Here is a 13,626-nt window from a genome sequence, read left to right on the forward strand (position 1 = left end):
GGTGATCCGAATAACATGTTTCTGTGTGGTAACATTCAATGATTCTACACTGAACTGAGACAGAGGCTGCGATTCTCCAGCCCCGCCGCGCTAATATTTTAGCACAGCAGGCTGGGAGAATCATACATCGGCTGATTCATGGGATTCCTGTGAGCGTTCACACTGTGCTTGCATTACCCAGGCTAACACTTCTCCAGCAGGGATAGGCCCCACCCTTGCAATCTAATGATATTCACACTGGTGGCCTCTGCATTGCACAGAGTGTGGGAGACTCGAGTGTGAACTCCCACTGGAAAAAAACAGCGTGAATTACTCCAGTTTTCCCGCAAATTGTACACTCAGAATTTTTTGGGAGAATCGCCCCCAGAGAATCTGGTGAACCAGTGCAACGACAATAATCTGTCCCTCAGAACAATGAAAGAGATCACCATCGACTTCAGGAAGTGTAATGGAGACTTCAGTGGGGAGAAAATGGAATTGGTCGAGACCTTCAAGTTTCTAGGTGTTCAGATCACCAACAACCTGTCCTGATCCTTCCGCTCCAATGTTATAGTTAAGAATGCCTCACCAATGCCTCTACTTTCTCAGAAGACGAAGGAAATTTGGCATGTCAGCTACGACTCTCACCAGCTTTTACAGATGCACCATAGAAAGCATTCTTTCTGGGTGTATCACAGCTCGGTCTGGGCTCCTGCTCTGCCCAAGACCGCAAGGAACTACAAAAGGTTGTGAATGTAGCCCAATCCATCACGCAAACCAGCCTCCCATCCATTGACTCTGTCTACACCTCCCGCTGCCTCGGGAAAAGCAGCCGGCATAATTAAGGACCCCACACACCCCGGACATTCTCTCTTCCACTTTCTTCCATCAGGAAAAAGACACAGAAGTCTGAGGTCACGTACCGACCGACTCAAGAACAGCTTCTTCCCTGCTGCTGTCAGACTTTTGAACGGAGCCACCTCACACTAAGTTGATCTTTCTGTGACAACACGCACACACGACTGGATGTTCACTTCTCTGAATGTACTGTGAGAACACAGCTCCTAAAGCATCTGCATGGGCAAATGTTTTTGCAACTGGGCTGAAATGCATGAGGAGGGACAGAGATGCTGTCTTTCAGCTTTAACATACTCAATGTTGTTTCTTGTGTGAACATTCATTCCCATTCTGCATCTTTGCGCAGTAGCTTCTGAAGAGGCTCCATGATCGCTGAACAATTGGGAACAAATTTGTGCTAAAAGTCATTAGTTCCATGAAAGAATGCCAAATCTTTCACATTAGATGGAGTCAGAATCAAATGAATAGCTGTAATGCTGTGTATCGGATTTACTCTGTCTGCTGCCATTCTGTTACCTAGAAAATCAATCTCCAAGGCAGAAAATGTGCATTTGTCTTTGAACATCGATGTGTATTGTGTGAATCGAGTGAATAACTGCTGATTGTGTTCTGCTTTGTCTAATCCTAATCCTAACTATAACACTACATTCTGCACTCTCTCCCTGCCTTCTCTATGAATGGTATGCTTTATCTGTATAGCGCGCAAGAAACAATACTTTTCACTGTATGTTAGTACATGTGACAATAATAAATCAAATCGAGTATCTATCAATGCAATGGTTTGCACAGTTCCAAATCCAAATTTATTGCCATGAAAGCAGCGATGCCTGAATTAGTGACCTTTGTAAATGTCCTGAAGTTTGGGCTGGGACTCACAGGGGAGATTTTTCCAGTGTGATTTTGCTGGAAAGGTGGGAACTCAATGTCTGGAATGGTGCTGAGCTATCCTGACCTGCTGATCTTACTGAGTTTGGTACCAGTTGTTGGAGTTACTCTGCACTGATCCCCCCCACCCACCCTCACCATCACCCCTACCTTTGCGGATCTTACAGATCCAGTCCAGCTGGTTCTCACACCGTACTGCTCGCCAGAGTGAAGAGGCAATGTCTGTAACTGCACAGCGCCGGATGTTATCGTCTTCATACACATCCCGACCAAAGTTGTTGTAGGAATACTGTGAGAGAACGCAACACGTGACTTACACATTAATGGGTTCTAGTCATCCCACCACCGGCACCAGGCACCCCCCTCGCATATACACACACTACCCCCCCACACACACACACACACTCACACACACACACACACACACACCCAAACACCCCCCAGCCCTCCCCACACACACACTCACCCACCCACCCAACCTCCCACACACACACACCCAACCTCCCACCCACACATATACTCACCCACCCACCCAACCTCCCACACACACACACCCAACCTCCCACCCACACATACACTCACCCACCCACCCAACCTCCCACACAGACACACCCAACCTCCCACCCACACATATACTCACCCACCCACCCAACCTCCCACACACACACACCCAACCTCCCACCCACACATACACTCACCCACCCACCCAACCTCCCACACACACACACCCAACCTCCCACCCACACATATACTCACCCACCCACCCAACCTCCCACACACACACACCCAACCTCCCACCCACACATACACTCACCCACCCACCCAACCTCCCACACACACACACCCAACCTCCCACCCACACACACACTCACCCACCCACCCAACCTCCCACACACACACACCCAACCTCCCACCCTACACACACACACACACCCAACCCTCCTACCCCTCCCCACACACACCCAACCTCCCACCCACACACACACTCACCCACCCACCCAACCTCCCACACACACACACCCAACCTCCCACACACACACCCCCAACCTCCCACCACACACACACGCACACACACACCCAACCCTCCTACCCCTCCCTACACACACCCAACCTCCCACCCCTACACACACACTCTCCCCCACACCCAACCCTCCTACCCCTCCCCTCACCCACACACACTCTCCCCCACCCACTGCCAGCCTCTCTACCAATGCAGGAATTGGTTATGACAATACAGCAATAACTTGCATTTAACATCATTCAACACCTCACGGGAAATCTGACACTGATCCGCACTAAGATTTATTAGGGTAGCTCAGTCTACAGAGTGTATTTTAACAAGTGTCTTGAAGGAGGAGACAGAGTCAATGGAGAACGTTAGAGAGGGAATTCCTGAGCTTGGGGTTTAGAAAGCTGCAGGCACGGTGACCAGCAATCAGACAAAGGAAGTAGGGGAGATGCAAAAAAGGTGCTGTGGGATTTTATCCCTTTGGAAAAACTCTTCTGGCACATCCACTTTCCTACAAATGGTCAGGAGTTCATCTTTAATCCACAGGAGAAGTATCTGTATCATTGTTAATTGGGTCATATATTGTTGGTATCAATGTCTTCTTTTTATTCATTTGTGGGAATGAGCATCGCTGGCCACCCCAGCACTTACTGTCCATCCCTAAGTGGTGATAAGCTGCCTTCTTGAATCACTACAGTCCCTGAGGTATAGGTACACCCAGAGCGCTGTAACGGGGGGAGGCACACAGGACCACACACGCGGGCATGTGTATACACGGGCAAGCATTCACATTCTGTTTAAGTGTTATCAAATGATGCAGCACACAAGGTGGTATTAACCCATTGTGTCAGTTCAGCCTCTTTGTTAGAGCTATCCATTAGTCCCCCTCTTGTCCCTCAGAGCTCTCAACATTCCCCATTCACATCTCTCGGAATATTATTCCTGAATTTGCTCCCACTTGGCTTCAGACAATGCATTCCACATCAGAACAGCTCTGGTGCGGAAGAATAACTTCCGTCTGGTTTTTTGTGTATCCGCAGGCAACTGGGCATTAAACCAAACAGGGAGAAATTCCTGGGAAACCTGTGGCAGGGATTCACTGCCGACGGGACTGGAAAATCCCAATGGCAGGAACGGCCAGAAAATTCTGGCCACAGTTTTGCCTCGTTTACTGTGTCGGAACTTTCCATGGGCCAAGATACACCCGGTGAGGTGTGACAGTCCTGCAAAAATGTGACGTGGTGGGGGGTGGAGGTGTGAGGGGGGGATGGATGGGGTGGGGGTGGAGGTGTGAGGGGGGGATGGACTGGGTGGGGGAGGAGGTGTGAGGGGGGGATGGATGGGGTGGGGGAGGAGGTGTGAGGGGAGGATGGATGGGGTGGGGGAGGAGGTGTGAGGAGGGGATGGATGGGGTGGGGGTGGAGGTGTGAGGGGGGATGGATGGGGAGGTGTGGAGGTGTGAGGGGGGGGCCAATGGGGTGGGGGGTGTGGAGGGGGGATGGACTGGGTGGGGGTGGAGGTGTGAGGGGGGATGGATGGGGTGGGGGTGGAGGTGTGAGGGGGGGATGGACTGGGTGGGGGAGGAGGTGTGAGGGGGGGATGGATGGGGTGGGGGAGGAGGTGTGAGGGGAGGATGGATGGGGTGGGGGAGGAGGTGTGAGGAGGGGATGGATGGGGTGGGGGTGGAGGTGTGAGGGGGGGATGGATGGGGTGGGGGTGGAGGTGTGAGGGGGGGATGGATGGGGTGGGGGTGGAGGTGTGAGGGGGGATGGATGGGGTGGGGGTGGAGGTGTGAGGGGGGATGGATGGGGTGGGGGTGGAGGTGTGAGGGGGGGATGGATGGGGTGGGGGTGGAGGTGTGAGGGGGGATGGATGGGGTGGGGGTGGAGGTGTGAGGGGGGGATGGATGGGGTGGGGGTGGAGGTGTGAGGGGAGGATGGATGGGGTAGGGGAGGAGGTGTGAGGGGGGGATGGATGGGGTGGGGGAGGAGGTGTGAGGGGGGATGGATGGGGTGGGGGTGGAGGTGTGAGGGGGGATGGATGGGGTAGGGGAGGAGGTGTGAGGGGGGGATGGACGCGGTGGGGGAGGAGGTGTGAGGGGGGGTGGATGGGGAGGTGTGGGGGGGGATGGACGCGGTGGGGGAGGAGGGCTGAGGGGGTAAGTTCTCTGTGGTGGGGGCCACTAAAACCTTGGTGTGATTTTGAACGTCCCCCGGTCAGGCGGGGAAGATGGCGGGTCAGGGTAAACAGGACGCGGGGGTGTTGTATCCTCCCTCCTGGTCTGGTTTTGCCAGCGAGCAGAGCTTCTCATCAGGAAATATCAGAGCTCCGGCGAAGGGTCACCCAGACTCGACACACTGCCTCTCTGCTCTCTCCACAGATACTGTCAGACCTGTTGAGATTTTCCAGCATTTTCTGTTTTTGTTGTACAAAATAAATCAAACTCCTCCAGAACCCTGTCTCTGCAAACTCCCCCTCATCCTGCACCCTTTCACCTGGCCTTTCATTCCAACCCTCCACTGGAACAGATTTCCAGCAGTGGGTGTGTAAGGTGAGGCAGTTTAATACAGAACGAGCTGACCATGTTTCACTGTGTTACAGTGTGCTGGGGGAAAGTGAGCTTCCGAAAGGGGTGGAGTGTTATTGGGAGGAGGCCCGGCACTCGCTGCAGTGTGTACAAACTCGCCACGTCCCTCCCACTCGGTAATTCCGATACTCACTCCGGTTCCGTCACTCCACGTCCAGCTCTGCTCCGTCCCCGGGTTCCGTCTGTTTAGCCCAAGCCAGAACCAATGATACTCGTGATCTTCTGACTCCCTGGGAAACAGGAATAGAGAATGACTGATCCAAAGCCAATCACGCTACACCCCCCCCCTCTTAATTCTGACCTTCAATTTATACATTTTCAGAGACCGTCTACTTTTAAAAAATACATTGGTCATTTTATTATTGTTGGAAGAGGCAGATCATTCAGTTTACATTGAAGTTTATTTATTAGTGTCACAAGTAGACTTACATTAACACTGCAATGAAGTTACTGTGAAAATTCCCCCACCTGCCACACCGATGCCTGTTCGGGTTACACTGAGGAAGAATTTAGTGTGGTCAATGCGCCTAACCCGCACGTCTTTCAGACTGTGGGAGGAAACTGGAGCACTCAGAGGAAACCCACGCAGACATGGGGAGAATGTGCAGACTCCGCACGGACAGTGATCCAAGTTGGGAATCGAACCCAGGTCCCTGGCACTGTGAGGTAGCAGTGCTAACCATGGTCCCAGCGTGCCAATTCTAAAACTCAGCACTGGCAGAGCAGATTCTCCTGCATTCAGATAAAGGCTCGCTCCTGACGGGCTTCAAATAACATTAACATGTGGAGAAGTGTGAGGTAATTCATTCCGGTAGGAATAACAGATGTGTTGAGTATAGGGCTAACGGGAGGACTTTGAATAGTGTGGAGGAGCAGAGGGATCTAGGTGTATGTGTACATAGATCCCTGAAAGTTGGGAATCAAGTAGATAAGGTTGTTAAGAAGGCATACGGTGTCTTGGCGTTTATTGGTAGGGGGATTGAATTTAGGAGTCGCAGCGTCATGATGCAACTGTACACAACTCTGGTGCGGCCGCACTTGGAGTATTGTGTGCAGTTCTGGTCCCCACATTACAGGAAGGATGTAGAGGCTTTGGAGAGGGTGCAGAGGAGGTTTACCAGGATGTTGCCTGGTATGGAGGGGAGGTCCTATGAGGAGAGACTGAGAGATTTGGGGTTGTTTTCGCTGGAAAGAAGGCGGCTAAGAGGGGATCTTATTGAAACATATAAGATGATTAGAGGTTTAGACAGGGTAGATAGTGATAGCCTTTTTCCTAGGATGGAGAAAGCTAGCACGAGGGGGCATGGCTTTAAATTAAGGGGGGGTAGTTATAGGACTGATGTCAGGGGTAGGTTCTTTACCCAGAGGGTGGTGAGGGACTGGAATGCCCTGCCAGCTGCAGTTGTAAATGCGCCTAGTTTGGGGGCGTTTAAGAGATCTGTGGATAGGTTTATGGGCGAAATGGGATTGGTTTAGGTTAGTGGGTTAGTGTTGTTTTTTTTTAAAAAGCTGGTCGGCGCAACATCGTGGGCCGAAGGGCCTGTTCTGCGCTGTAATGTTCTATGTTCTATGTTAAACAAAAATTGACGTGGGCTCTGGTTCAGGGTAGCTGTCTGAGGGCAAATCGCTTGGCCGAGACTCAACCGAGTAACGAGGGTGACACCCCAGTGCAGTACTGAGGAAGTGCGACACTGCTGTAGCTGCCACCTTTTGGGTAAATTGTTAAACCGAGATCCTATCTGCTCTCTCAGGCGGACAAGGATTTCTGCCGTGCCATTTGAAGAATCATAGACTCCTACACGGTAGCACAGTGGTTAGCACTGCTGCCTCACAGTGCCAGGGACCCGGGTTCAATTCCTGGCTCGGGTCACTGTCTATGTGGAGTTTGCACGTTCTCCCCGTATCTGCATGGGTTTCCTCCGGGTGCTCCAGTTTCCTCCTACAATTCAAAAGATGTGCAGGTTAGGTGGATTGGCCATGCTAAATTGCCCCTTAATGTCAGGGGGATTAGCTAGGGTAAATGCATGGGTTTGGGCCTGGGTGGGATTGTGGTCGGTGCAGACTCGATGGGCCAAATGGCCTCCTTCTGCACTGTAGGATTCTATGATTCTACAGTGCAGAAGGAGGCCATTTGGCCCATTGAGTCTGCACCAACCACAATCCCATCTAGGCCCTATTCCAGTAACCCCACATATTCACCCCTGACACTAAGGGGCAATTTAGCATGGCCAATCCACCTAACCTGCACATCTTTGGACTGTGGGAGGAAGCCAGAGCACCCGGAGGAAACCCATGCAGACACGGGGAGAATGTGCAAACTCCACACAGACAGTGACCTGAGGGTGGAATTGAACCTGTGGTTCTGGGTTTGATTCCTACCACAGCAGATGGTGAAATTTGAAATCAATAAAAACCTGGAATTAAAAATCTATTGATGACCATGAAACCATTGCCGACTGTTGTAAAACCCACCTGGGGTCTACCCAACTAATATCCTTTAGGGAGGAAATTTGCCATCCTTACCTGGTCTGGCCTATGTGTGACTCTAGAGCTATAGGAATGTGGTTGACTCTCAGCTGCCCCTCGAGGGTGAGAGTAGAATCTGGAATGTTGTGGTGGAGTCCATTCAATAATAGATGCACTGAGATTGGGGTTGTAAAGTCAGTATTGTATATGCGATCTACACAGGCTGTATATACAGGTTGTTTGCATTGTGTATATAGTGCATACAGGCAATGCATACAGTACAGGTTGTTTCCCTGTGTATACAATGTATACAGGCTGGGTATATAGTATATATAGATTGCTTGCCTGTATATACAGGCTGCTTGTATAGTGTATGCAGTGTATACAGGCTGTATATCCAGTGTACATAGGTTTCTTTGCATTGTGTATACAGTGCACACAGTTGTTTGCTTGTGAATAATCTACACAGGCTGTTTGCATGGTGTATACAATGTATACAGCTTGTTCGCCTGTGTATGCAGTGCATATAGGCTGTTTGATTTGTGTATATTGTGTAAACAGGCTGTTTGCATTGTGTATAGTGTATGCAGGTTGTTTACATTGTGTATACAGTGTATACAGGTTGCTTGCCTGTGTATATAGTGCATACAGGTTGTTTGCCTGTGTATACAGTGCATACAGGTTGTTTGCCTGTGTATACAGTGCATACAGGTTGATTGCCTGTGTATACAGTGTACACAGGCTGTTTGCATTGTCTATACAGTGTACACAGGTTGTTTACATTGTCTATACAGTGTATACAGGCTGTTTGCCTGTATATACAGTGTATACAGGTTGTTTATGTTGTGTATACAGGTTGTTTGCCTCTGTACACACTGTACAGGCTGTTTGCATTGCGTATACAGGTTGTGCACCTGTGTATACAGGTTGTTTGCCTGTGTATGCAGTGCATATAGGCTGTTTGATCTGTGTATATTGTGTAAACAGGCTGTTTGCATTGTGTATAGTGTATGCAGGTTGTTTACATTGTGTATACAGTGTATACAGGTTGCTTGCCTGTGTATATAGTGCATACAGGTTGTTTGCCTGTGTATACAGTGCATACAGGTTGTTTGCCTGTGTATACAGTGCATACAGGTTGATTGCCTGTGTATACAGTGTACACAGGCTGTTTGCATTGTCTATACAGTGTACACAGGTTGTTTACATTGTCTATACAGTGTATACAGGCTGTTTGCCTGTATATACAGTGTATACAGGTTGTTTACATTGTGTATACAGGTTGTTTGCCTCTGTACACACTGTACAGGCTGTTTGCATTGTGTATACAGGTTGTTTACATTGTGTATACAGGTTGTGCGCCTGTGTATACAGGTTGTTTGCCTGTGTATACACTGTATACAGGCTGTTTGCATTGTGTATACAGTGAATTTGGTGGGAAAAAAACACTAAGGTCCATTTCTCTGCTTTCGACGGACCAGATCCCCATTTCCTAACACAGCTTTGAGGAAAACATGGAGAGGGAATCTGGAAACTCCAAGCTTCTGCCCTCTGGCCCCCAGCCCCTCTCCAAAACAGTAACTCTTTAACTTGGATTTGTTCGCTCACCCGAATATCTCGTTGACGAGTTTCTCTGTAAACTTCTCCTCTTCAAAGTTACTGATGCTGAGTAAGTGAGCTCCTTGTTCGTGACAGAACATGTGCGCCTGCACCCAGTTCTTCTTGGCATAGATGGTGTTGAAGTGAAACACCTGACCAGGAAAAGATGAAAGAGAGACAAAGTGTGAAGACAGCGGAACATCAACCACCCCAATGTCAAGGTTCACAACGTCAGGAATGGGCGGCTCACATTACATCATGTTTACAGCACAGAAACAAACCAATTGTTTCATAGAACATAGAAAACTACAGCACAAACAGACCCTTCGGCCCACAAGTTGCACTGATCATATCCCTACCTACCAGGCCTATATAGAACATTGACCATTTCTGGTTATGTTCCACATAAACTTCCTCCCAATCTTCCCCATCTAACCTTCCTGTTGTTTTCTCCCTCCGTAAAAAGTCTGACAACACCAGGTTTCAGTCCAACCCATTTATTTGATAGTAAATTCACTAGCTTTCGAGGTTTCCCTCTTTGTCAGGTGAATGGAGAGTTCTGGCCTCGGACAGAGCATATAAAGCACAGACAGTTTACAGATTACTGATTAGAATGCGAATCTTTACACCTAACCTGCTGTTCAAGTCCTGAAGTGGCCGACAATGTGAGTGGAAGGAGCACTGATCACAGGTTACAGAGATGTGTATTGTCTCCAGACAGCACAGTAAGTGAGGTCTCCAGCAGCTACATTGTCCATTTCAGGAAGGTTAGGACAGTTCTCCCTGAAAGCCAAGTTGTGAGTTCATATTTTTCAAGACAATGAGAAGTTTAGGCAGAGGAAAAGGAGATCCTCTCTGCCAACGGGAGTAACCGATTCAAAATCATCCGGAGGGAAGATGAGGGGAACCTTCTCCACTCTGAGAGCCGTCAGCACCTGGAACGCACAACCCCAAAAGGTGACGGAATCTGATTCCACGGGTATATCTAAAAGGGAGCTGAGCAGTCACCTTGAGGATGAGGAACTTGCAGAGTGATGGACAAAGAGCTGGGATATGAGACTGAGTGTAACCACTCTTTCAACGAACCACCAGAGGCATCTGGGCTGAATGGCCTCCCTTTGTGCTGTACGATTCTGTATAGCAGATTGGTTTAGCTCAGTTGGCTGAACAGTTGGATAAAAGCAAATTACCGCGGATGCTGGAATCTGAAACCAAAAGAGAAAATGCTGGAAAATCTCAGCGGGTCTGGCAGCATCTGTAAGGAGAGAAAAGAGCTGACGTTTCGAGTCCAGATGACCCTTTGTCATCTTTGGCAAAGGGTTATCTGGACTCGAAACGTCAGCTCTTTTCTCTCCTTACAGCTGCTGCCAGACCCGCTGAGATTTTCCAGCATTTTCTCTGTTGGTGGCTGAATGGAGCGATGCCAACAGCACGGGTTCAATTCCCCTACCAACTGAAGATATTCATGAAGGCCTCGCCTTCTCAACCTTGGCCCTCACCTGAGGTGCGGTGATCCTGGCGTTAAATCACCACCAGGCAGTCTCTGGTCATCCGGGGCTGTGGTGACTTTGCTTTTTATTGTTTCTGTGATTCAGTAATGGTGATTATGTACATAATGATGCTGCTCGCTAGTCTGAGGCAGTGAGTTCCTCATTTCAACCACTCTCTGCATAAAGGAGTTTCTCTTAAATTCCTCATTGGATTTATTGGTGACTATTTATGGCCATAATCGTGGTCTTTCCCACCAATGGAAACATTTTCCCCACCTCCTGCCTCTCAAACATTTTCGTACGCCTTCCCATAGGGGGCACTGAGAGTCTGGCATTCTGAGAGTCAGCGCCATTCCGGCCAACTCTGACAGACTACTGTCACTTCACGCACCATTGAACGTTGATTGGCAGTGGGCAGGACTTCTATCCATCCTTGGAAAGAAGGGCCATCTTGAAGAACTGTCAGTCAATCAGTTTGGCTGACAGCTCTCCAGTCCCTCCAGGCACAGCGCTGCAGTGGCCGGAAGGAGTACTGCAGCGCCTGAGCCGACACTCCAGGACCGCACTTCGGGTTAAGTATAGGGGGTGGGAGGGTAGGGGATGCCCTGGGGGGATGGGAGGAGAGCAATCTTGGTGATGAGGTGGGGGAGATCCGGAGCTCCCAGATCATGGAGGGAAGAGTGGCTGAAATCCGAAGGAATCTTCCATCCCAGGGTGGAGATTTGTAACTTATTCAGTTTCCGTCAGAAAATTGGCTGGGAATAGGCCCTTAAGTGGCCATTAAGCAGTGACTTAAGGACCATCTCACAACTTGGTGGGGGGCCAGGGCGAGAGTGTAAAATTCTGGCCATAATCTTTAGAAGTTCCACGGTTGTGGTTGTATCACTGGACTGGTAATCGCAAGGCCTGGATTAAGGATCTGGGGAAAAGGACTCAAATCCCATCATGACAATTGGCAAGGGGGAGGGAATTGGCGCAGGTTAAAGGTTTCCAGGGAGCACTGGGTTTGTCAGCGTGTTGGAAATGGGCTATGTTGATGAGGTGGAACCTGGCAGATGTTGAATGAGGAGGTTCCGTGGGGAACTAGTTCAGTGGCTCCTTCTCCCTCACCGTGGCTACTGACACTGAGGTTTCCGATTTCTCAGACTGTACCCTTCAGACGGAGCAGCGTGAAGTATCTCTTTCAAACACGGCCGGCTTGCTTTTCATGTTAACGATTTTGATCTCTTTGAAGTAAAGGTTTACCCAGGTCAGTCTGAACCGCAGTCTGGGCTGTACTGAGAGCTGGGATATGCCACTCGCTGCTACTGAACTCTTTTATTCTTCAACACATTTCCTCCTGGGCTACATTCACGAAGTGAAGAATTATCAAACAACCATTTTAATTTCTTTCCCTCAAACAACTTCAGAAATGTGGCTTTTCCACATCTCTGGCACTGAGGGAACTGTTTGCGCCGATGTACCATCCTGACCTGGTCTCAGCTCCATCGCTTGCACTGTCCTTTAGAGGGACATTAAGTAAACCGTACATTTTTTTCATTTTGTTTGACACTTCTGCAAATAACAGAAGTGAGTCGCAGTGGAAGCTTTTAAAAGGTAGCGATGGAAGGGTGTGTTTCTGAATGGAGGGCTGTGACAAGTAGCATTCCTCAGGGATCAGTGCTGGGACCTTTGCTGTTTGTAATATATATAAATAATTTGGAGGAAATGTAACTGGTTTGATTAGTAAGTTTGTGGACGACACAAAGGTTGGTGGATTTGAACATAAGAACATAAGAAATAGGAGCAGGAGTAGGCCATCTGGCCCTTCGAGCCTGCCCCGCCATTCAATAAGATCATGGCTGATCTGTCGCTGCTCAGTTCCACTTTCCCACCCTCTCCCCATAACCCTTAATCCCCTCTCTAATCAAAAACCCATCAACCCGCGTCTTAAAAATATTTAGCGAGGCAGCCTCCACCACTTCAACGGGCAGAGAATTCCAGAGATTCACCACCCTTTGAGTGAAGAAGTTCCTCCTCAACTCCGTTCTAAACCGCCCCCCTTTTATCTTGAGGCTGTGCCCCCCAGTCCTACTGTCTTTTTGAGCGGGAAGAGTCTCTCCACCTCTATCCTATCCATCCCATTCATCATCTTATACGTCTCAATGAGATCTCCCCTCATTCTTCTAAACTCTAACGAGTACAAGCCTAGTTTATTCAGCATCTCCCCATAGCTCAACCCCCTCAACTCCGGTATCAGCCTAGTAAACCTCCTCTGCACTCCCTCCAAGGCCAAAATATCTTTGCGCAGGTGCGGCGCCCAAAACTGCACACAGTACTCCAGCTGCGGCCTCACCAATGCCCTATACAGCTGCAGCAAGACCTCCCTACTTAACACTATTTGTGGATAGTGATGAGGACCATCAGGGGATACAGCAGGATATAGATCAGTTGGAGACTTGGGCGGAGAGATGGCAGATGGAGTTTAATCTGGACAAGTGTGAGGTAATGCATTTTGGAAGTTCTAATACAGACAGGAAATATACAGTAAATGGAAGAACCCTTAAGAGTGTTGATAGGCAGAGGGATCTGGGTGTACAGGTACACAGGTTACTGAAAGTGGCAATGCAGGTGGAGAAGGTACTCAAGAAGGCATACAGCATGTTTGCCTTCATTGCCCGGGGCGCTGAGTTTATAGATTGGCAAGTCCTGTTGCAGCTCTATAGAACCTTAGTGAGGCTGCACTTGGAATATAGTGTTCAATTCTGGTCGTC

The 13,626-nt window shown here is 49.3% G+C and overlaps 1 protein-coding gene across 1 annotated transcript in view; it reads right to left on the reverse strand.

The window, feature by feature from the left end:
- Positions 1-13,626, reverse strand: part of mrc2 (mannose receptor, C-type 2) — a 294,508-nt gene that overhangs the window by 70,215 nt on the left and 210,667 nt on the right. The window contains exons 13-15 of the mRNA XM_080213436.1: positions 9,393-9,535; positions 5,452-5,548; positions 1,873-2,011 (exon numbers count right to left, since the gene is read on the reverse strand). Coding sequence (XP_080069562.1) covers positions 1,873-2,011; positions 5,452-5,548; positions 9,393-9,535 — 379 coding nt within the window. The remainder of the gene's footprint in view (positions 1-1,872; positions 2,012-5,451; positions 5,549-9,392; positions 9,536-13,626) is intronic.

Source organism: Carcharhinus amblyrhynchos, chromosome 27 (assembly GCF_965287045.1).
Source record: "Carcharhinus amblyrhynchos chromosome 27, sCarAmb.v2.hapA, whole genome shotgun sequence".
In the NCBI taxonomy this organism is placed as follows: domain Eukaryota; kingdom Metazoa; phylum Chordata; class Chondrichthyes; order Carcharhiniformes; family Carcharhinidae; genus Carcharhinus; species Carcharhinus amblyrhynchos.